The 27,548-nt window shown below is 42.7% G+C and overlaps 1 protein-coding gene across 1 annotated transcript in view; it reads left to right on the top strand.

The window, feature by feature from the left end:
• Positions 1 to 25,683, top strand: part of LOC123732092 (golgin candidate 4) — an 87,980-nt gene extending 62,297 nt beyond the window's left edge. Inside the window, exons 25-32 of the mRNA XM_045711434.1 lie at positions 5,543 to 5,563; positions 13,213 to 13,233; positions 13,695 to 13,715; positions 15,976 to 15,996; positions 23,195 to 23,215; positions 23,355 to 23,429; positions 25,048 to 25,131; positions 25,462 to 25,683. Coding sequence (XP_045567390.1) covers positions 5,543 to 5,563; positions 13,213 to 13,233; positions 13,695 to 13,715; positions 15,976 to 15,996; positions 23,195 to 23,215; positions 23,355 to 23,429; positions 25,048 to 25,131; positions 25,462 to 25,559 — 362 coding nt within the window. The 3' untranslated portion in view covers positions 25,560 to 25,683. The remainder of the gene's footprint in view (positions 1 to 5,542; positions 5,564 to 13,212; positions 13,234 to 13,694; positions 13,716 to 15,975; positions 15,997 to 23,194; positions 23,216 to 23,354; positions 23,430 to 25,047; positions 25,132 to 25,461) is intronic.
• Positions 25,684 to 27,548: the final 1,865 nt, after the last annotated feature.

The raw sequence follows: 27,548 nt of genomic DNA, 5'->3' as shown, positions 1-27,548 counted from the left end.
ATGGTAGCAACACAGCATGGTAGCAACACATGACAACACAACATGGTAGAAACACAGCATGGTAGCAGAACACATGACAACACTGCATGGTAGCAACACAGCATGGTAGCAACACATGACAGCACAGCATGGTAGAAACACAGCATTGTAGCAACACATAACAACACAGCATGGTAGCAACACATAACAACACAGCATGGTAGCAACACATAACAACACAGCATGGTAGCAACACAGCATGGTAGCAACACATAACACAGCATGGTAGCAACACATGACAACACAGCATGGTAGCAACACAGCATGGTAGAAACACATAACAACACAGCATGGTAGCAACACAGCATGGTAGCAACACATAACAACACAGCATGGTAGCAACACAGCATGGTAGCAACACATGACAGCACAGCATGGTAGCAACACATAACAACACAGCATGTAGCAACACAGCATGGTAGAAACACAGCATGGTAGCAACACATGACTACACAGCATGGTAGCAACACAGCATGGTAGCAACACATAGCAACACAGCATGGTAGCAACACATAACAACACAGAATGGTAGCAACACAGCATGGTAGCAACACATGACAACACAGCATGGTAGCAACACATGACAACACAGCATGGTAGCAACACATGACAACACAGCATGGTAGCAACACAGCATGGTAGAAACACATAACAACACAGAATGGTAGCAACACAGCATGGTAGAAACACATAACACAGCATGGTAGTAACACAGCATGGTAGAAACACATAACACAGCATGGTAGCAACACATGACAACACAGCATGGTAGCAACACAGCATGGTAGAAACACATAACAACACAGAATGGTAGCAACACAGCATGGTAGAAACACATGACAACACAGCATGGTAGCAACACAGCATGGTAGAAACACATAACACAGCATGGTAGCAACACATGACAACACAGCATGGTAGCAACACAGCATGGTAGAAACACATAACACAGCATGGTAGCAACACATGACAACACAGCATGGTAGAAGCACATGACAACACAGCATGGTAGAAACACAGCATGGTAGAAACACATAACACAGCATGGTAGCAACACATGACAACACAGCATGGTAGCAACACAGCATGGTAGCAACACAGGACAACACAGCATGGTAGCAACACATAACACAGCATGGTAGCAACACATAACACAGCATGGTAGCAACACATAACACAGCATGGTAGCAACACATGACAACACAGCATGGTAGCAACACATGACAACACAGCATGGTAGCAACACAGCATGGTAGAAACACATAACACAGCATGGTAGCAACACATGACAACACAGCATGGTAGCAACACAGCATGGTAGCAACACAGGACAACACAGCATGGTAGAAACACAGCATGGTAGAAACACATAACACAGCATGGTAGCAACACAGCATGGTAGCAACACATAACAACACAGCATGGTAGCAACACAGCATGGTAGCAACACATGACATCACAGCATAGTAGCAACACATGACAACACAGCATGGTAGCAACACATAACAACACAGCATGGTAGCAACACAGCATGGTAGCAACACAGCATGGTAGCAACACAGCATGGTAGCAACACAGCATGGTAGCAACACAGCATGGTAGCAACACATGACAACACAGCATGGTAGCAACACAGCATGGTAGCAACACATGACAACACAGCATGCTAGCAACACAGCATGCTAGCAACACAGCATGGTAGCAACACAGCATGGTAGCAACACAGCATGGTAGCAACACAGCATGGTAGCAACACATAACAACACAGCATGGTAGCAAGACAGCATGGTAGCAACACATGACAACACAGCATGGTAGCAGCACATGACAACACAGCATGGTAGCAACACATGACAACACAGCATGGTAGCAACACATGACAACACAGCATGGTAGCAACACATGACAACACAGCATGGTAGCAACACATGACAACACAGCATGGTAGCAACACATGACAACACAGCATGGTAGCAACACAGCATGGTAGAAACACATAACACAGCATGGTAGCAACACATAACACAGCATGGTAGCAACACATAACACAGCATGGTAGCAACACATAACACAGCATGGTAGCAACACATGACAACACAGCATGGTAGCAACACAGCATGGTAGCAACACAGGACAACACAGCATGGTAGAAACACAGCATGGTAGAAACACATAACACAGCATGGTAGAAACACAGCATGGTAGAAACACATAACACAGCATGGTAGCAACACAGCATGGTAGCAACACATAACAACACAGCATGGTAGCAACACAGCATGGTAGCAACACAGCATGGTAGCAACACAGCATGGTAGCAACACAGCATGGTAGCAACACATGACAACACAGCATGGTAGCAACACAGCATGGTAGCAACACATGACAACACAGCATGGTAGCAACACAGCATGGTAGCAACACATGACAACACAGCATGCTAGCAACACAGCATGCTAGCAACACAGCATGCTAGCAACACAGCATGGTAGCAACACAGCATGGTAGCAACACAGCATGGTAGCAACACAGCATGGTAGCAACACAGCATGGTAGCAACACAGCATGGTAGCAACACATGACAACACAGCATGGTAGCAACACATGACAACACAGCATGGTAGCAACACATGACAACACAGCATGGTAGCAACACATGACAACACAGCATGGTAGCAACACATGACAACACAGCATGGTAGCAACACATGACAACACAGCATGGTAGCAACACATGACAACACAGCATGGTAGCAACACATGACAACACAGCATGGTAGCAACACATAACACAGCATGGTAGCAACACATAACACAGCATGGTAGCAACACAGCATGGCAGCAACACATGACAACACAGCATGGTAGCAACACATGACAACACAGCATGGTAGCAACACATGACAACACAGCATGGTAGCAACACATGACAACACAGCATGGTAGCAACACATGACAACACAGCCTGGTAGAAACACAGCATTGTAGCAACACATAACAACACAGCATGGTAGCAACACAGCATGGTAGCAACACAGCATGGTAGCAACACAGCATGGTAGCAACACAGCATGGTAGCAACACATAACACAGCATGGTAGCAACACATAACACAGCATGGTAGCAACACATAACACAGCATGGTAGCAACACAGCATGGTAGCAACACAGCATGGTAGCAACACATGACAACACAACATGGTAGAAACACAGCATGGTAGTAACACATGACAACACAGCATGGTAGCAACACAGCATGGCAGCAACACATGATAACACTGCATGGTAGCAACACAGCATGGTAGCAACACATGACAGCACAGCATGGTAGAAACACAGCATTGTAGCAACACATAACAACACAGCATGGTAGCAACACATAACAACACAGCATGGTAGCAACACAGCATGGTAGCAACACAGCATGGTAGCAACACATAACACAGCATGGTAGCAACACATGACAACACAGCATGGTAGCAACACAACATGGTAGAAACACATAACAACACAGCATGGTAGCAACACAGCATGGTAGCAACACATAACAACACAGCATGGTAGCAACACAGCATGGTAGCAACACATGACAGCACAGCATGGTAGCAACACATAACAACACAGCATGTAGCAACACAGCATGGTAGAAACACAGCATGGTAGCAACACATGACTACACAGCATGGTAGCAACACAGCATGGTAGCAACACATAGCAACACAGCATGGTAGCAACACATAACAACACAGAATGGTAGCAACACAGCATGGCAGCAACACATGACAACACAGCATGGTAGCAACACATGACAACACAGCATGGTAGCAACACATGACAACACAGCATGGTAGCAACACAGCATGGTAGAAACACATAACAACACAGAATGGTAGCAACACAGCATGGTAGAAACACATAACAACACAGCATGGTAGTAACACAGCATGGTAGCAACACATGACAACACAACATGGCAGCAACACAGCATGGTAGCAACATGACAACACAGCATGGTAGCAACACAGCATGGTAGCAACACATAACAACACAGCATGGCAGCAACACAGCATGGCAGCAACACAGCATGGTAGAAACACAGCATGGTAGAAACACATGACAACACAGCATGGTAGCAACACATGACAACACAGCATGGTAGCAACACTTGACAACACAGCATGGCAGCAACACATGACAATACAGCATGGTAGCAACACAGCATGGTAGAAACACATGACAACACAGCATGGTAGCAACACATGACAACACAGCATGGTAGAAACACAGCATGGTAGCAACACAGCATGGTAGAAACACAGCATGGTAGCAACATTATTGGGCACAGACAACAGCACAAAGGTCAAGAAGGTAGAGACACCAATACATCACACAAAGCATCCAATGATTATTTCATGGATAGACCAGAGGAACCAGGCTCTGAGGGGTGACCAGTCCTCTACTGGCTGTACTGGTTAGAGAGGAACCAGGCTCTGAGGGGTGACCAGTCCTCTACTGGCTGTACTGGGTAGAGAGGAACCAGGCTCTGAGGGGTGACCAGTCCTCTACTGGCTGTACTGGGTAGACCAGAGGAACCAGGATATGAGGGGTGACCAGTCCTCTACTGGCTGTACTGGTTAGAGAGGAACCAGGCTCTGAGGGGTGACCAGACCTCTACTGGCTGTACTGGGTAGACCAGAGGAACCAGGCTCTGAGGGGTGACCAGTCCTCTACTGGCTGTACTGGGTAGACCAGAGGAACCAGGCTATGAGGGGTGACCAGTCCTCTACTGGCTGTACTGGGTAGACCAGAGGAACCAGGCTCTGAGGGGTTATCAGTCCTCTACTGGCTGTACTGGGTAGAGAGGAAGCAGGCTCTGAGGGGTGACCAGTCCTCTACTGGCTGTACTGGGTAGAAAGGAACCAGGCTATGAGGGGTGACCAGTCCTCTACTGGCTGTACTGGGTAGACCAGAGGAACCAGGCTCTGAGGGGTAACCAGTCCTCTACTGGCTGTACTGGGTAGACCAGAGGTACCAGGCTCTGAGGGGTGGCCAGTCCTCTACTGGCTGTACTGGGTAGAGGGGAACCAGGCTATGAGGGGTGACCAGTCCTCTACTGGGTAGACCAGGGGAACCAGGCTCTGAGGGGTGACCAGTCCTCTACTGGCTGTACTGGGTAGACCAGAGGAACCAGGCTCTGAGGGGTGACCAGTCCTCTACTGGCTGTACTGGGTAGACCAGAGGAACCAGGTTCTGAGGGGTGACCAGTCCTCTACTGGCTGTACTGGGTAGACCAGAGGAACCAGGCTCTGAGGGGTGACCAGTCCTCTACTGACTGTACTGGGTAGAGAGGAACCAGGCTCTCAGGGGTGACCAGTCCTCTACTGGCTGTACTGGGTAGAGGGGAACCAGGCTCTGAGGAGGTACCAGCAGGGTTTGATAATAACATGATGGTTTTATGTGTCAACATGTCTTCTAACTGACTGTTTTGTCTTATCATCCACAGGTGGATCTGATGACGACATTAGTAAGTAGTGTGTTTGTGTCTGATGTTCCTACCTGTCTGTCTTTGTTCCTGTCCATCTGTTCTGGTTGCAAGATGAATTTATATCCCCCCCCCCATCCCTAAATATATACTGTATATTTTATATTCATATATTTAACCTTTTTTAACTAGGAAAGTCAGTTCAGAATAAATTGTTATTGACATAGACGTCCTACCAAAAGGCTAAAGGACTCCTGCTGGGACGGGGCTGGGATTAAAAATACAAAACAAATATAGGACAAAACACACATCACGACAAGAGAGACAACACAACACTACATACAGAGATACCTAAGACAACAACACAGCATGGTAGCAACACATGACAGCACAGCATGGTAGCAACACAGCATGGTAGAAACACATAACACAGCATGGTAGAAACACATAACACAGCATGGTAGCAACACATGACAACACAGCATGGTAGCAACACATGACAACACAGCATGGTAGCAACACATGACAACACAGCATGGTAGAAACACAGCATGGTAGAAACACATAACACAGCATGGTAGAAACACATAACACAGCATGGTAGCAACACAGCATGGTAGCAACACATGACAACACAGCATGGTAGCAACACATGACAACACAGCATGGTAGTAACACATAACAACACAGCATGGTAGCAACACAGCATGGTAGCAACACATGACAGCACAGCATGGTAGCAACACAGCATGGTAGCAACATATAACAACACAGCATGGTAGCAACACAGCATGGTAGAAACACATGACAACACAGCATGGTAGCAACACATGACAACACAGCATGGTAGCAACACATGACAACACAGCATGGTAGCAACACATAACAACACAGCATGGTAGCAACACAGCATGGTAGCAACACATGACAGCACAGCATGGTAGCAACACAGCATGGTAGCAACATATAACAACACAGCATGGTAGCAACACAGCATGGTAGAAACACATGACAACACAGCATGGTAGCAACACAGCATGGTAGCAACACATAACAACACAGCATGGTAGCAACACAGCATGGTAGCAACACATGACAGCACAGCATGGTAGCAACACAGCATGGTAGCAACACATAACAACACAGCATGGTAGAAACACATGACAACACAGCATGGTGGCAACACATGACAACACAGCATGGTAGCAACACATGACAACACAGCATGGTAGCAACACATGACAACACAGCATGGTAGCAACACAGCATGACAACACAGCATGGTAGCAACACATGACAACACAGCATGGTAGCAACACATGACAACACAGCATGGTAGCAACACATGACAACACAGCATGGTAGCAACACATGACAACACAGCATGGTAGCAACACATGACAACACAGCATGGTAGCAAAACATGACAACACAGCATGGTAGCAACACATGACAACACAGCATGGTAGCAACACATGACAACACAGCATGGTAGCAACACATGACAACACAGCATGGTAGCAACACATGACAACACAGCATGGTAGCAACACACGACAACACAGCATGGTAGCAACACATGACAACACAGCATGGTAGCAACACATGACAACACAGCATGGTAGCAACACATGACAACACAGCATGGTAGCAACACATGACAACACAGCATGGTAGCAACACATGACAACACAGCATGGTAGCAACACAACATGACAACACAGCATGGTGGCAACACAACATGACAACACAGCATGGTGGCAACACAACATGACAACACAGCATGGTGGCAACACAACATGACAACACAGCATGGTAGCAACACAACATGACAACACAGCATGGTAGCAACACAACATGACAACACAGCATGGTAGCAACACAACATGACAACACAGCATGGTAGCAACACATGACAACACAGCATGGTAGCAACACATAACAACACAGAATGGTAGCAACACAGCATGGTAGCAACACATAACAACACAGCATGGTAGCAACACATAACAACACAGCATGGTAGAAACACAGCATGGTAGCAACACATGACAACACAGCATGGTAGAAACACAGCATGGTAGCAACATGACAACACAGCATGGTAGCAACACAGCATGGTAGCAACACATAACAACACAGCATGGTAGCAACACATGACAACACAGCATGGTAGCAACACATGACAACACAGCATGGCAGCAACACAGCATGGTAGCAACACATGACAGCACAGCATGGTAGCAACACATGACAACACAGCATGGTAGCAACACTGCATGGTAGAAACACGTGACACCACAGCATGGTAACAACACAGCATGGTAACAACACAGCATGGTAACAACACAGCATGGTAACAACACAGCATGGTAGCAACACAGCATGGTAGCAACACGTGACAACACAGCATGGTAGAAACACGTGACACCACAGCATGGTAACACCACAGCATGGTAACACCACAGCATGGTAACACCACAGCATGGTAACAACACAGCATGGTAACAACACAGCATGGTAGCAACACAGCATGGTAGAAACACATGACAACACAGCATGGTATCAACACAGCATGGCAGCAACATAGCATGGTAGCAACACATGACAACACAGCATGGTAACAACACAGCATGGTAGAAACACGTGACAACACAGCATGGTAGCAACACAGCATGGTAGCAACACATGACAACACAGCATGGTAGAAACACATGACAACACACCATGGTAGCAACACATGACAGCACAGCATGGTAGAAACACAGCATGGTAAAATCACACGACAACACAGCATGGTAGAAAAACAGCAAGGCAGCATCACATGACAACACAGCATGGTAGCAACACAGCATGGTATAATCACATGACAGCACAGCATGGTAGCAACACATGACAACACAGCCTGGTAGCAAAACAGCATGGTAGCAACACATAACAACACAGCATGGTAGCAACACAGCATGGTATAATCACATGACAACACAGCATGGTAGCAACACATGACAGCACAACATGGTAGAAACACATGACAACACTGCATGGTAGCAACACAGCATGGCAGCAACACATGATATCACTGCATGATAGCAACACAGCATGGCAGCAACACATGATATCACTGCATGATAGCAACACAGCATGGTAGCAACACATGACAGCACAGCATGGTAGAAACACAGCATGGTAGCTGCACATGACAACACAGCATGGTAGAAACACAGCATGGTGTCATCACAACATTGTAGCAACACATGACAACACAGCCTGGTAGCAACACAGCATGGCAGCAACACATGACAACACAGCATGGTAGAAACACATGACAACACAGCATGGTAGAAACACATGACAACACAGCCTGGTAGCAACACAGCATGGTAGCAACACATGACAACACAGCCTGGTAGCAACACAGCATGGTAGCAACACATGACAACACAGCATGGTAGCAACACATGACAACACAGCCTGGTAGCAACACAGCATGGTAGCAACACATGACAACACAACATGGTAGAAACACAGCATGGTAGTAACACATGACAACACAGCATGGTAGCAGAACACATGACAACACAGCATGGTAGCAACACAGCATGGCAGCAACACATGATAACACTGCATGGTAGCAACACAGCATGGTAGAAACACATGACAGCACAGCATGGTAGAAACACAGCATTGTAGCAACACATAACAACACAGCATGGTAGAAACACATAACAACACAGCATGGTAGCAACACATAACAACACAGCATGGTAGCAACACAGCATGGTAGCAACACATAACAACACAGCATGGTAGCAACACAGCATGGTAGCAACACATAACACAGCATGGTAGCAACACATGACAACACAGCATGGTAGCAACACAGCATGGTAGAAACACATAACAACACAGCATGGTAGCAACACAGCATGGTAGCAACACATAACACAGCATGGTAGCAACACAGCATGGTAGCAACACATGACAGCACAGCATGGTAGCAACACATAACAACACAGCATGGTAGCAACACAGCATGGTAGAAACACAGCATGGTAGCAACACATGACTACACAGCATGGTAGCAACACAGCATGGTAGCAACACATAACACAGAATGGTAGCAACACAGCATGGTAGCAACACATAACAACACAGAATGGTAGCAACACAGCATGGCAGCAACACATGACAACACAGCATGGCAGCAACACATGACAACACAGCATGGTAGCAACACATGACAACACAGCATGGTAGCAACACATGACAACACAGCATGGTAGCAACACATGACAACACAGCATGGTAGCAACACATGACAACACAGCATGGTAGCAACACAGCATGGTAGAAACACATAACAACACAGAATGGTAGCAACACAGCATGGTAGAAACACATAACACAGAATGGTAGCAACACAGCATGGTAGCAACACAGCATGGTAGAAACACATGACAACACAACATGGCAGCAACACAGCATGGTAGCAACATGACAACACAGCATGGTAGCAACACAGCATGGTAGCAACACAGCATGGTAGCAACACAGCATGGTAGCAACACAGCATGGTAGCAACACATAACAACACAGCATGGCAGCAACACAGCATGGTAGAAACACAGCATGGTAGAAACACATGACAACACAGCATGGTAGAAACACATGACAACACAGCATGGTAGCAACACTTGACAACACAGCATGGTAGCAACACTTGACAACACAGCATGGCAGCAACACATGACAATACAGCATGGTAGCAACACAGCATGGTAGAAACATGACAACACAGCATGGTAGCAACACAGCATGGTAGCAACACATAACAACACAGCATGGTAGCAACACAGCATGGCAGCAACACAGCATGGTAGAAACACAGCATGGTAGAAACACATGACAACACAGCATGGTAGCAACACTTGACAACACAGCATGGCAGCAACACATGACAATACAGCATGGTAGCAACACAGCATGGTAGAAACACATGACAACACAGCATGGTAGCAACACATGACAACACAGCATGGTAGAAACACAGCATGGTAGAAACACAGCATGGTATAAACACAGCATGGTAGCAACATTATTGGGCACAGACAACAGCACAAAGGTCAAGAAGGTAGAGACACCAATACATCACACAAAGCATCCAATGATTATTTCATGGGTAGACCAGAGGAACCAGGCTCTGAGGGGTGACCAGTCCTCTACTGGCTGTACTGGGTAGAGAGGAACCAGGCTCTGAGGGGTGACCAGTCCTCTACTGGCTGTACTGGTTAGAGAGGAACCAGGCTCTGAGGGGTGACCAGTCCTCTACTGGCTGTACTGGGTAGACCAGAGGAACCAGGCTCTGAGGGGTGACCAGTCCTCTACTGGCTGTACTGGGTAGACCAGAGGAACCAGGCTATGAGGGGTGACCAGTCCTCTACTGGCTGTACTGGGTAGACCAGAGGAACCAGGCTCTGAGGGGTTATCAGTCCTCTACTGGCTGTACTGGGTATAGAGAGGAAGCAGGCTCTGAGGGGTGACCAGTCCTCTACTGGCTGTACTGGGTAGAAAGGAACCAGGCTCTGAGGGGTGACCAGTCCTCTACTGGCTGTACTGGGTAGAGAGGAACCAGGATCTGAGGGGTGGCCAGTCCTCTACTGGCTGTACTGGGTAGACCAGAGGAACCAGGCTCTGAGGGGTGACCAGTCCTCTACTGGCTGTACTGGGTAGAGAGGAAGCAGGCTCTGAGGGGTGACCAGTCCTCTACTGGCTGTACTGGGTAGACCAGAGGAACCAGGCTCTGAGGGGTGGCCAGTCCTCTACTGGCTGTACTGGGTAGAGGGGAACCAGGCTCTGAGGGGTGACCAGTCCTCTACTGGCTGTACTGGGTAGACCAGAGGAACCAGGCTCTGAGGGGTGACCAGTCCTCTACTGGCTGTACTGGGTAGAGGGGAACCAGGCTCTGAGGGGTGACCAGTCCTCTACTGGCTGTACTGGGTAGAGAGGAACCAGGCTCTGAGGGGTGGCCAGTCCTCTACTGGCTGTCCTGGGTAGAGGGGAACCAGGCTCTGAGGGGTGACCAGTCCTCTACTGGCTTTACCGGGTAGACCAGAGGAACCAGGCTCTGAGGGGTGACCAGTCCTCTACTGACTGTACTGGGTAGAGAGGAACCAGGCTCTGAGGGGTGACCAGTCTTCTACTGGCTTTACCGGGTAGACCAGAGGAACCAGGCTCTGAGGGGTGACCAGTCCTCTACTGGCTGTACTGGGTAGACCAGAGGAACCAGGCTCTGAGGGGTGACCAGTCCTCTACTGGCTGTACTGGGTAGACCAGAGGAACCAGGCTCTGAGGGGTGACCAGTCCTCTACTGACTGTACTGGGTAGAGAGGAACCAGGCTCTGAGGGGTGACCAGTCCTCTACTGGCTTTACCGGGTAGACCAGAGGAACCAGGCTCTGAGGGGTGACCAGTCCTCTACTGGCTGTACTGGGTAGACCAGAGGAACCAGGCTCTGAGGGGTGGCCAGTCCTCTTCTGGCTGTGCCGGGTGGAGATTTAAACAGAACATGGCCAAGATGTTCAAATGTTCATAGATGACCAGCAGGGTCAAATAATAATAATCACAGTGGTTGTAGATGATGCAACAGGTCAGCACCTCAGGAGTAAAGGTCAGTTGGCTTTTCATAGCCGATCATTCAGAGTTAGAGACAGCAGGTGCAGTAGAGAGAGAGGAGAGTTGAAAACAGCAGGTTTGGGACAGGTAGCACGTCCAGTGAGCAGGTCAGGGTTCCATAGCCGCAGGCAGAACAGTTGAAACTGGAGCAGCAGCACAACCAGGTGGACTGGGGGCCAGCAAGGAGTCATCAGGCCAGATAGTCCTGAGGCATGGTCCTAGGGCTCATGTCCTCTGAGAGAAGAGAGAGAGGGAGACCTCACTAATGCTCTTGTGGCTGAATGGAAGCAAGTCCCCACAGCAATGTTCCATCATCTAGTGGAAAGCCTTCCCTGAAGAGTGGAGGCTGTTATAGCAGCAAAGGGGGGGACCAACTCCATATTAATGACTTCCCAGAAGAGTGGAGGCTGTTATAGCAGCAAAGGGGGGACCAACTCCATATTAATGACTTCCCAGAAGAGTGGAGGCTGTTATAGCAGCAAAGGGGGGGACCAACTCCATATTAATGCCATTGATTTTGGAATGAGATGTTCAATGAGCAGGTGTCCACATACTTCTGGTCATGTAGTGTATAAATCTCATGATTCAATGATTATTTAATTACACTATCCCACTATCTTTATTTAATTTTTACACCAGATGAACAGCTGAGTAAATAGTTTGTGTCTGTCTATGTTCCTGTCTGCCTATGTGTCTATGTACTTGTCTTCATGTTCTTGTACCCATAATGCATCATGTTTTATCTACTGTCTACAGAGGTCAGAAAGGAGAGGATGTAGTCTGTCTTCATTTACGTCATTTAGCAGACGCTCTTATCTAGAGCGACTTACAGTAATGAATGAATACATTTCATTTCATACATTTATTTTCTTCTGTGCTGGCCCCCCGTGGGAATCGAACCCACAAGCCTGGCGTTGCAAACACCATGCTCCACCAACTGAGCTACAGAGAAGGCTGTCTGTCTGTCTGTCTGTCTGTTCTAGTACCCATAATACATCATGTTTTATCTTCTGTCTACAGAGAACCTCAAAAAAGAGAACGGTAAGTTGTGTGTGAAAGTCTGTGTGCTTCCACACCTGCATGCATGTATTTCAAACTGTGTTCCTGTCTGTCTATGTTCCTTTCTGCCTGTCTGTCTGTCTGTCTGTCTGTCTGTCTGTCTGTCTGTCTGTCTGTCTGTCTGTCTGTCTGTGTACCTGTCTGTGTACCTGTCTTCATGTTCTACTACCCATAATACATCATGTTTTATCTACTGTCTACAGAGGTCAGAATAGAGAGGATGTAGTCTGTCTTCATGTTCTAGTACCCATAATACATCATGTTTTATCTACTGTCTACAGAGGAGGTCAGAATAGAGAGGATGTAGTCTGTCTCCATGTTCTAGTACCCATAATACATCATGTTTTATCTACTGTCTACAGAGGAGGTCAGAATAGAGAGGATGTAGTCTGTCTTCATGTTCTAGTACCCATAATACATCATGTTTTATCTTCTGTCTACAGAGAAGCTCAAAAAAGAGAACGGTAAGTTGTGTGTGAAAGTCTGTGTGCTTCCACACCTGCATGCATGTATTTCAAACTGTGTTCCTGTCTGTCTGTCTGTCTATGTTCCTTTCTGCCTGCCTGCCTGCCTGCCTGTCTGCCTGTCTGCCTGTCTGCCTGTCTGCCTGTCTGCCTGTCTGCCTGTGTTCCTGTCTGTCTGTGTTCCTGTCTGTCTGTGTTCCTGTCTGTCTGTGTTCCTGTCTGTCTGTGTTCCTGTCTGTCTGTGTTCCTGTCTGTGTGTTCCTGTCTGTCTGTGTTCCTGTCTGTCTGTGTTCCTGTCTGTCTGTGTTCCTGTCTGTGTTCGTGTCTGTCTGTCTGTGTTCCTGTCTGTCTGTCTGTGTTCCTGTCTGTCTGTCTGTGTTCCTGTCTGTCTGTCTGTGTTCCTGTCTGTCTGTCTGTGTTCCTGTCTGTCTGTCTGTGTTCCTGTCTGTCTGTCTGTCTGTGTTCCTGTCTGTCTGTCTGTCTGTGTTCCTGTCTGTCTGTCTGTCTGTGTTCCTGTCTGTCTGTCTGTCTGTGTTCCTGTCTGTCTGTCTGTCTGTGTTCCTGTCTGTCTGTCTGTCTGTGTTCCTGTCTGTCTGTCTGTCTGTGTTCCTGTCTGTCTGTCTGTCTGTGTTCCTGTCTGTCTGTCTGTCTGTGTTCCTGTCTGTCTGTCTGTCTGTCTGTGTTTCTGTCTGTCTGTCTGTCTGTGTTTCTGTCTGTCTGTCTGTCTGTCTGTGTTCCTGTCTGTGTTCCTGTCTGTGTTCCTGTCTGTGTTCCTGTCTGTGTTCCTGTCTGTCTGTCTGTGTTCCTGTCTGTCTGTGTTCCTGTCTGTCTGTCTGTGTTCCTGTCTGTCTGTCTGTGTTCCTGTCTGTCTGTCTGTGTGTCTGACTGTCTGTATGTCTGTGTGTCTGACTGTCTGTCTGTCTGTGTGTCTGACTGTCTGTCTGTCTGTGTTCCTGTCTGACTGTCTGTCTGTCTGTGTTCCTGTCTGACTGTCTGTCTGTCTGTGTTCCTGTCTGTCTGTCTGTGTTCCTGTCTGTCTGTCTGTGTTCCTGTCTGTCTGTCTGTCTGTGTTCCTGTCTGTCTGTCTGTCTGTGTTCCTGTCTGTCTGTCTGTCTGTGTTCCTGTCTGTCTGTCTGTCTGTGTTCCTGTCTGTCTGTCTGTCTGTGTTCCTGTCTGTCTGTCTGTCTGTGTTCCTGTCTGTCTGTCTGTGTTCCTGTCTGTGTTCCTGTCTGTGTTCCTGTCTGTCTGTCTGTGTTCCTGTCTGTCTGTCTGTGTTCCTGTCTGTCTGTGTGCCTGTCTGACTGTCTGTGTGTCTGTCTGACTGTCTGTGTGTCTGTCTGACTGTCTGTCTGTGTTCCTGTCTGACTGTCTGTCTGTGTTCCTGTCTGACTGTCTGTCTGTGTTCCTGTCTGACTGTCTGTCTGTGTTCCTGTCTGTCTGTCTGTCTGTGTTCCTGTCTGTCTGTCTGTCTGTGTTCCTGTCTGTCTGTCTGTCTGTGTTCCTGTCTGTGTTCCTGTCTGACTGTCTGTCTGTCTGTGTTCCTGTCTGTCTGTGTTCCTGTCTGTGTTCCTGTCTGTCTGTCTGTCTGTGTTCCTGTCTGTCTGTGTTCCTGTCTGTGTTCCTGTCTGTGTTCCTGTCTGTGTTCCTGTCTGTGTTCCTGTCTGACTGTCTGTCTGTGTTCCTGTCTGACTGTCTGTCTGTGTTCCTGTCTGTCTGACTGTCTGTCTGACTGTCTGACTGTCTGTCTGACTGTCTGTCTGTCTGTGTTCCTGTCTGTCTGTCTGTCTGTCTGTCTGTCTGTCTGTCTGTGTTCCTGTCTGTCTGTCTGACTGTCTGTCTGTGTTCCTGTCTGTCTGTCTGTCTGTCTGTCTGTCTGTGTTCCTGTCTGTCTGTCTGACTGTCTGTCTGTGTTCCTGTCTGTCTGTCTGACTGTCTGTCTGTCTGTGTTCCTGTCTGTCTGTCTGACTGTCTGTCTGACTGTCTATGTTCCTTTCTTCCTGCCTGTCTGCCTGCCTGCCTGTCTGTCTGTCTGTCTGTCTGTCTGTCTGTCTGTCTGTCTGTCTGTCTGTCTGTCTGTCTGTCTGTCTGTCTGTCTATGTTCCTTTCTGTCTGTCTGTCTATGTACCTGTCTCCATGTTCTAGTACCCATAATACATCATGTTTTATCTACTGTCTACAGAGGAGGTCAGAATAGAGAGGATGTAGTCTGTCTTCATGTTCTAGTACCCATAATACATCATGTTTTATCTACTGTCTACAGATGATGTCACAAGAGAGAGGGGTGAGTTGAACAACTGCATGGATTTCATTGATTTAAGTGAAAACACTTGCCTTAAAAAATATATACACTATATATTACACTGATTAACTACACTATATATTACACTGATTAACTACACTATATATTACACTGATTAACTACACTATATATTACACTGATTAACTACGCTATATATTACACTGATTAACTACGCTATATATTACACTGATTAACTACGCTATATATTACACTGATTAACTACACGATATATTACACTGATTAACTACACTATATATTACACTGATTAACTACACTATATATTACACTGATTAACTACACTATATATTACACTGATTAACTACGCTATATATTACACTAATTAACTACGCTATATATTACACTATATATTACACTGATTAACTACACGATATATTACACTGATTAAATACGCTATATATTACACTATATATTACACTGATTAACTACGCTATATATTACACTATATATTACACTGATTAACTACACTATATATTACACTGGTTAACTACACTATATATTACACTGATTAACTACACTATATATTACACTGATTAACTACACGATATATTACACTGATTAACTACACGATATATATTACACTATATATTACACTGATTAACTACACTATATATTACACTATATATTACACTGATTAACTACACTATATATTACACTATATATTACACTGATTAACTACGCTATATATTACACTGATTAACTACACTATATAGTACACTGATTAACTACACGATATATTACACTGATTAACTACACGATATATTACACTGATTAACTACACGATATATTACACTGATTAACTACACGATATATTACACTGATTAACTACACGATATATTACACTGATTAACTACACTATATATTACACTGATTAACTACACGATATATTACACTGATTAACTACACGATATATTACACTGATTAACTACACTATATATTACACTGGTTAACTACACTATATATTACACTATATATTACACTGATTAACTACACGATATATTACACTGATTAACTACACGATATATTACACTGATTAACTACACGATATATTACACTGATTAACTACACTATATATTACACTGATTAACTACGCTATATATTACACTATATATTACACTGATTAACTACACGATATATTACACTGATTAACTACGCTATATATTACACTATATATTACACTGATTAACTACACTATATATTACACTATATATTACACTGATTAACTACACTATATATTACACTGGTTAACTACACTATATATTACACTGATTAACTACACTATATATTACACTGATTAACTACACGATATATTACACTGATTAACTACACGATATATTACACTATATATTACACTGGTTAACTACACTATATATTACACTATATATTACACTGATTAACTACACTATATATTACACTATATATTACACTGATTAACTACGCTATATATTACACTGATTAACTACACTATATAGTACACTGATTAACTACACTATATATTACACTGATTAACTACGCTATATATTACACTATATATTACACTGATTAACTACACTATATATTACACTGATTAACTACACTATATATTACACTGATTAACTACACTATATATTACACTGATTAACTACACGATATATTACACTGATTAACTACACGATATATTACACTGATTAACTACACTATATATTACACTGGTTAACTACACTATATATTACACTGGTTAACTACACGATATATTACACTGATTAACTACACGATATATTACACTGATTAACTACACGATATATTACACTGATTAACTACACGATATATTACACTGATTAACTACACTATATATTACACTGATTAACTACACTATATATTACACTGGTTAACTACACTATATATTACACTGGTTAACTACACTATATATTACACTGGTTAACTACACTATATATTACACTGGTTAACTACACGATATATTACACTGATTAACTACACGATATATTACACTGATTAACTACACGATATATTACACTGATTAACTACACGATATATTACACTGATTAACTACACTATATATTACACTGGTTAACTACACTATATATTACACTATATATTACACTGATTAACTACACTATATATTACACTATATATTACACTGATTAACTACACTATATATTACACTGGTTAACTACACTATATATTACACTGATTAACTACGCTATATATTACACTGGTTAACTACACTATATATTACACTGGTTAACTACACTATATATTACACTGATTAACTACACGATATATTACACTGATTAACTACACTATATATTACACTGGTTAACTACACTATATATTACACTATATATTACACTGATTAACTACACTATATATTACACTATATATTACACTGATTAACTACACTATATAGTACACTGATTACCTACACTATATAGTACACTGATTAACTACACTATATATTACACTGATTAACTACGCTATATATTACACTGATTAACTACACTATATATTACACTGATTAACTACACTATATATTACACTAGTTAACTACACGATATAATACACTGATTAACTACACTATATATTACACTGGTTAACTACACTATATATTACACTGGTTAACTACACTATATATTACACTGGTTAACTACACTATATATTACACTGGTTAACTACACTATATATTACACTGGTGAACTACGCTATATATTACACTATATATTACACTGATTAACTACACTATATATTACACTGGTTAACTACACTATATATTACACTGATTAACTACACGATATATTACACTGATTAACTACACTATATATTACACTGGTTAACTACACTATATATTACACTAGATTAACTACACTATATATTACACTGATTAACTACACTATATATTACACTGATTAACTACGCTATATATTACACTATATATTACACTGATTAACTACACTATATATTACACTGGTTAACTACACTATATATTACACTGATTAACTACACTATATATTACACTGATTAACTACACTATATATTACACTGATTAACTACGCGATATATTACACTGATTAACTACACGATATATTACACTATATATTACACTGATTAACTACACTATATATTACACTATATATTACACTGATTAACTACACTATATATTACACTATATATTACACTGATTAACTACGCTATATATTACACTGATTAACTACACTATATATTACACTGATTAACTACGCTATATATTACACTATATATTACACTGATTAACTACACTATATATTACACTGATTAACTACACGATATATTACACTGATTAACTACACTATATATTACACTGGTTAACTACACTATATATTACACTGGTTAACTACACGATATATTACACTGATTAACTACACGATATATTACACTGATTAACTACACGATATATTACACTGGTTAACTACACTATATATTACACTGGTTAACTACACTATATATTACACTGGTTAACTACACGATATATTACACTGATTAACTACACGATATATTACACTGATTAACTACACTATATATTACACTGGTTAACTAGACTATATATTACACTATATATTACACTGATTAACTACACTATACATTACACTGGTTAACTACACTATATATTACACTGATTAACTACGCTATATATTACACTGGTTAACTACACTATATATTACACTATATATTACACTGATTAACTACACTATATATTACACTGGTTAACTACACTATATATTACACTGATTAACTACACGATATATTACACTGATTAACTACACTATATATTACACTGGTTAACTACACTATATATTACACTATATATTACACTGATTAACTACACTATATATTACACTGGTTAACTACACTATATATTACACTGATTAACTACACTATATATTACACTGGTTAACTACACTATATATTACACTGGTTAACTACACTATATATTACACTGGTTAACTACACTATATATTACACTGGTTAACTACACTATATATTACACTGGTTAACTACACTATATATTACACTATATATTACACTGATTAACTACACGATATATTACACTGATTAACTACACTATATATTACACTGGTTAACTACACTATATATTACACTGGTTAACTACACTATATATTACACTGATTAACTACACTATATATTACACTGATTAACTACACTATATATTACACTAGTTAACTACACTGATTAACTACACTATATATTATACTGATTGACTACACTATATATTACACTGATTAACTACACTATATATTACACTTATTAACTACACTATATATTACACTTATTAACTACACTATATATTACACTATATATTACACTGGTTAACTACACTATATATTACACTGATTAACTACACTATATATTACACTGATTAACTACACCATATATTACACTGGTTAACTACACTATATATTACACTTATTAAGTACACTATATATTACACTATATATTACACTGGTTAACTACACTATATATTACACTGATTAACTACACCATATATTACACTATATATTACACTATATATACACATTATATTTACACTGTATATTACACTGGTTAACTACACTATATATTACACTGATTAACTGCACTATATATACTAAAGTATGTGGACAACTCTTTAAATTAGTGGATTCTATTTCAGCCACACCTGTTGCTGACAGGTGTATAAAATCAAGCACACAGCCATGCAATCTCCATAGACAAACATTGTCAGTAGAATGGCCTTACTGAAGAGCTCAGTGACTTTCAACGTGGCACCGTCATAGGATGCCACCTTTCCAACAAGTCAGTTGGTCAAGTTTCTGCCCTGCTAGAGCTTCCCCAGTCAAGTGTAAGTGCTGTTATTGTGGAGTGGAAACATCTAGGAGCAAAAATGTCTCAGCCGTTTAGTGGTAGGCCACAGAATCTCACAGAATGGGACCGCCAAGTTTTGAAGCGCGTAAAAATCGTCTGTCCTCGGTTGCAACTCTCACTACCGAGTTCCAAACTGCCTCTGGATGCAACGTCAACACAATAACTGTTTGTCTGGAGCTTCATGAAATGGGTTTCCATGGCCGAGCAGCCGCACACAAGCCTAAGATCACCATGCTCAATGCCAAGCGTCGGGTGGAGTGGTGTAAAGCTCGCCGCCATTGGACACTGGACTAGTGGAAATATGTTCTCAGGAGTGATGAATCACGCTTCACCATCTGGCAGTCTGACAGATGAATCTGGGTTTGGCGGATGCCAGGAGAACACTACCTGCCCCAATGCATAGTGCCAACTGTAAAGGTTGGTGGAGGAGGAATAATGGTCTGGGGCTGTTTTTCATGGTTCGGGCCCCTTAGTTCCAGTGAAGGGAAATCTTAACACTACATCATACAATGACGTTCTAGATGATTCTGTGCTTCCAACTTTGTGGCAACAGTTTGGGGAAAGCCCTTCGCTGTTTTAGTATGACAATGTCCCCGCGCACAAAGCCAGGTCCATACAGAAATGTTTTGTTGAGATCGGTGTGGAAGAACTTGACTGGCCTGCATAGAGCCCTGACCTCAACCCCATTGAACACCTTTGGTATGAATTGGAACGCCGACTGCGAGCCAGGCCTAATCGCCCAGCATCAATCGATCAATCAAATATATTTATGAAACCCTTTTTACGTCAGCCGATGTCACAAAGTGATGTACAGAAACCCAGCCTAAAACCCCAAACAGCAAGCAATGCAGATGTAGAAGCACAGTGGCTAGGAAAAACTCCCTAGAAAGGCAGGAACCCAGGAAGAAACCTAGAGAGGAACCAGGCTCTGAGGATTGACCAGTCCTCTACTGGCTGTACTGGGTAGACCAGAGGAACCAGGCTCTGAGGGGTGACCAGTCCTCTACTGACTGTACTGGGTAGGACAGAGGAACCAGGCTCTGAGGGGTGACCAGTCCTCTACTGGCTGTACTGGGTAGACCAGAGGAACCAGGCTCTGAGGGGTGACCAGTCCTCTACTGACTGTACTGGGTAGGACAGAGGAACCAGGCTCTGAGGGGTGACCAGTCCTCTACTGGCTGTACTGGGTAGAGAGGAACCAGGCTCTGAGGGGTGACCAGTCCTCTACTGGCTGTACTGGGTAGACCAGAGGAACCAGGCTCTGAGGGGTGACCAGTCCTCTACTGGCTGTACTGGGTAGAGAGGAACCAGGCTCTGAGGGGTGACCAGTCCTCTACTGGCTGTACTGGGTAGAGAGGAACCAGGCTCTGAGGGGTGACCAGTCCTCTACTGGCTGTACTGGGTAGAGAGGAACCAGGCTCTGAGGGGTGACCAGTCCTCTTCTGGCTGTACTGGGTAGGACACAGGAACCAGGCTCTGAGGGGTGACCAGTCCTCTTCTGGCTGTACTGGGTAGGACACAGGAACCAGGCTCTGAGGGGTGACCAGTCCTCTTCTGGCTGTGCCGGGTGGAGATTTAAACAGAACATGGCCAAGATGTTCAAATGTTCATAGATGACCAGCAGGGACAAATAATAATAATCACAGTGGTTGTAGAGGGTGCAACAGGTCAGCACCTCAGGAGTAAAGGTCAGTTGGCTTTTCATAGCCGATCATTCAGAGTTAGAGACAGCAGGTGCAGTAGAGAGAGAGAAGGAGAGTTGAAAACAGCAGGTCTGGGACAGGTAGCACGTCCGGTGAGCAGGTCAGGGTTCCATAGTCGCAGGCAGAACAGTTGAAACTGGAGCAGCAGCACAACCAGGTGGACTGGGGGACAGCAAGGAGTCATCAGGCCAGATAGTCCTGAGGCATGGTCCTAGTGCTCAGGTCCTCTGAGAGAAGAGAGAGAGGGAGACCTCACTAATGCTCTTGTGGCTGAATGGAAGCAAGTCCCCACAGCAATGTTCCATCTTCTAGTGGAAAGCCTTCCCTGAAGAGTGGAGGCTGTTATAGCAGCAAAGGGGGGGACCAACTCCATATTAATGCCCATGATTTTGGAATGAGATGTTCAATGAGCAGGTGTCCACATACTTTTGGTCATTTAGTGTTTCTACCTAATGTTAGATAATAGCAGGTGTCCACATACTTTTGGTCATGTAGTGTCTAAATCTCATGATTCAATGATTATTTAATTATCACTATCTCACTATCTTTATTTAATTTTACAGATGAACTCAAAGAAGAGCTGAGTAAGTTGTGTGTGTGTGTGTGTGTGTGTGTGTGTGTGTGTGTGTGTGTGTGTGTTCACATGCGTCTGTGTCTGCATTGTCATGTTTTTAAGGTTTGCTCACCAACATGTGGGTTCTGACTATCTGTTCTTGTCCTCAGGGGAAGCTAAAGAAACCATCCAATCCCTCTCCACCTCTCCAGATGGTCAACAGAAAACACAGACTCCTTCCCAAAGTAATCAGTCTTTATGATTCTAATGTTTCCTAGAATTACTGGTCAGTTTATTATCTCTATCTGTCTCTCTCTCTGTCTGGTCAGTTTATTATCTCTATCTTTCTCTCTCTCTCTCTCTGGTCAGTTTATTATCTCTATCTGTCTCTCTCTCTGTCTGGTCAGTTTATTATCTCTCTCTCTCTGTCTGGTCAGTTTATTATCTCTATCTGTCTCTCTCTGTCTGGTCAGTTTATTATCTCTATCTGTCTCTCTCTCTGTCTGGTCAGTTTATTATCTCTATCTGTCTCTCTCTCTGTCTGGTCAGTTTATTATCTCTATCTGTCTCTCTCTCTGTCTGGTCAGTTTATTATCTCTATCTGTCTCTCTCTCTCTGTCTGGTCAGTTTATTATCTCTATCTGTCTCTCTCTCTGTCTGGTCAGTTTATTATCTCTATCTGTCTCTCTCTGTCTGGTCAGTTTATTATCTCTATCTGTCTCTCTCTCTGTCTGGTCAGTTTATTATCTCTATCTGTCTCTCTCTCTCTGTCTGGTCAGTTTATTATCTCTATCTGTCTCTCTCTCTCTGTCTGGTCAGTTTATTATCTCTATCTGTCTCTCTCTCTGTCTGGTCAGTTTATTATCTCTATCTGTCTCTCTCTCTGTCTGGTCAGTTTATTATCTCTATCTGTCTCTCTCTCTGTCTGGTCAGTTTATTATCTCTATCTGTCTCTCTCTCTGTCTGGTCAGTTTATTATCTCTATCTGTCTCTCTCTCTGTCTGGTCAGTTTATTATCTCTATCTGTCTCTCTCTCTGTCTGGTCAGTTTATTATCTCTATCTCTCTCTGTCTGGTCAGTTTATTATCTCTCTCTCTCTGTCTGGTCAGTTTATTATCTCTATCTGTCTCTCTCTCTGTCTGGTCAGTTTATTATCTCTATCTGTCTCTCTCTGTCTGGTCAGTTTATTATCTCTATCTGTCTCTCTCTGTCTGGTCAGTTTATTATCTCTATCTGTCTCTCTCTCTCTGTCTGGTCAGTTTATTATCTCTATCTGTCTCTCTCTCTGTCTGGTCAGTTTATTATCTCTATCTGTCTCTCTCTGTCTTGTCAGTTTATTATCTCTATCTGTCTCTCTGTCTGGTCAGTTTATTATCTCTATCTGTCTCTCTCTCTGTCTGGTCAGTTTATTATCTCTATCTGTCTCTCTCTCTGTCTGGTCAGTTTATTATCTCTATCTGTCTCTCTCTCTGTCTGGTCAGTTTATTATCTCTATCTGTCTCTCTCTCTGTCTGGTCAGTTTATTATCTCTATCTGTCTCTCTCTCTGTCTGGTCAGTTTATTATCTCTATCTGTCTCTCTCTCTGTCTGGTCAGTTTATTATCTCTATCTGTCTCTCTCTCTGTCTGGTCAGTTTATTATCTCTATCTGTCTCTCTCTCTGTCTGGTCAGTTTATTATCTCTATCTGTCTCTCTCTGTCTGGTCAGTTTATTATCTCTATCTGTCTCTCTCTCTGTCTGGTCAGTTTATTATCTCTATCTGTCTCTCTCTCTGTCTGGTCAGTTTATTATCTCTATCTGTCTCTCTCTCTGTCTGGTCAGTTTATTCTGATGTTGTTCCTTCATCCTCTCTGTCTTTAATAGAGTCTGAGGGGATTGAAGGGATGGAGATGGAGTCTATACCAGGGAGGAAGTCTGGTCCTGGTCCAGGGAGGGAGTCTGCTCCTGGTCCAGGGAGGAAGTCTGCTCCTGAGATGGAGTCTATACCAGGGAGGAAGTCTGCTCCTGGTCCAGGGAGGAAGTCTGCTCCTGGTCCAGGGAGGAAGTCTGCTCCTGAGATGGAGTCTTTACCAGGGAGGAAGTCTGCTCCTGGTCCAGGGAGGAAGTCTGCTCCTGGTCCAGGGAGGAAGTCTGCTCCTGAGATGAAGCCTTTACTGGCTGCTGGACCACAGAAGGAATATCTGTATGATCTGGAGAGGGGAGGAAGAGATACTACAGAATTTAACTATAGAGAGACAATACCTTCAGGGAGGAAGTCTGGTCCAGAGAAGGAGATGGAGATGAAGCCTTTACTGGGTCCTGGACCACAGAAGGATGATCTGGATGAGCTGGAGAGGGGAGGAAGAGTTACTACAGAATTTAACTATGTGCTATAGGGTTACTATAGAGAGACTATAACTATAGAGCTGAGTTACTATAGAGAGACTATAACTATAGAGCTGAGTTACTATAGAGAGACTATAACTATAGAGCTGAGTTACTATAGAGAGACTATAACTATAGAGCTGAGTTACTATAGAGAGACTATAACTATAGAGCTGAGTTACTATAGAGAGACTATAACTATAGAGCTGATTTACTATAGAGAGACTATAACTATAGAGCTGAGTTACTATAGAGAGACTATAACTATAGAGCTGAGTTACTATAGAGAGACTATAACTATAGAGCTGAGTTACTATAGAGAGACTATAACTATAGAGCTGAGTTACTATAGAGAGACTATAACTATAGAGCTGAGTTACTATAGAGAGACTATAACTATAGAGCTGAGTTACTATAGAGAGACTATAACTATAGAGCTGAGTTACTATAGAGAGACTATAACTATAGAGCTGAGTTACTATAGAGAGACTATAACTATAGAGCTGAGTTACTATAGAGAGACTATAACTATAGAGCTGAGTTACTATAGAGAGACTATAACTATAGAGCTGAGTTACTATAGAGAGACTATAACTATAGAGCTGAGTTACTATAGAGAGACTAACTATAGAGCTGAGTTACTATAGAGAGACTATAACTATAGAGCTGAGTTACTATAGAGAGACTATAACTATAGAGCTGAGTTACTATAGAGAGACTATAACTATAGAGCTGAGTTACTATAGAGAGACTATAACTATAGAGCTGAGTTACTATAGAGAGACTATAACTATAGAGCTGAGTTACTATAGAGAGACTATAACTATAGAGCTGAGTTACTATAGAGAGACTATAACTATAGAGCTGAGTTACTATAGAGAGACTATAACTATAGAGCTGAGTTACTATAGAGAGACTATAACTATAGAGCTGAGTTACTATAGAGAGACTATAACTATAGAGCTGAGTTACTATAGAGAGACTATAACTATAGAGCTGAGTTACTATAGAGAGACTATAACTATAGAGCTGAGTTACTATAGAGAGACAGTAACTTTCTATAGAGACCTATCCCTCCTAACAAAGCTGAGTTTCTGAGTATATAACTGAGTGATATGAATCTTGGTGAGACAGAGTCCTCTGATCAACGTGTTGGTCACTACTCTATAATCCACTTCCAGTAGTTAGTTCTTTACTTTTTGAAGTTTTACTACCCATGTTTGTATTATGGGTTTATATCCATTTCCTGGTTATTCTATACATGTGTTCCCCATAAACAATGTCTTTCTAATCCCCCTCAGGAATTGATAGTGTTGAATTGAATGGAACGATGGACTAAGGTCTCCTGTTAGAATCTGTTACAGACCCTCTTATGTCCAGTACCTGATAATCACAGGTAGATCAACAGGACCACAGGAGGCTGGTGGCACAGCATCAAATTATTGACATCCTTGTTGAAGATTAGCAATAATGACTATATTAAATAAAATAGTGACCGATTCTATGCTCAAAATAAATGGTAAAATATATTATTTTAAACTAATACAATTGCTCAGAAATATACATTTTTTGTAATGTTTCTTTAAAAAAAAAGTACACCCCTAAAGCTTCAGAATCTAAATGTAGTCATGAATGGGACCAAATACTTTTGACTACTTTAATTATTAGAATCTTTAGGGTGGTCAATAATTTAGACCCCTACCTTTTTGGGAAAATAAATATTACGTGTTAAACAAAACATTTTTCTCAGCTCAATTGTATTGGTATAAAATAATACACTGCTCAAAAAATAAAGGGAACACTTAAACAACACAATGCAACTCCAAGTCAATCACACTGTGAAATCAAACTGTCCACTTAGGAAGCAACACTGATTGACAATAAATTTCACATGCTGTTGTGCAAATGGAATAGACAACAGGTGGAAATTATAGGCAATTAGCAAGACACCCCCAATAAAGGAGTGGTTCAGCAGGTGGGAACCACAGACCACTTCTCAG

Source organism: Salmo salar, unplaced genomic scaffold (genome assembly GCF_905237065.1).
Source record: "Salmo salar unplaced genomic scaffold, Ssal_v3.1, whole genome shotgun sequence".
Classification (NCBI taxonomy): domain Eukaryota; kingdom Metazoa; phylum Chordata; class Actinopteri; order Salmoniformes; family Salmonidae; genus Salmo; species Salmo salar.
Note: the sequence above shows the minus strand (reverse complement) of the source record. Positions and strands in the feature narration are given on the sequence as shown.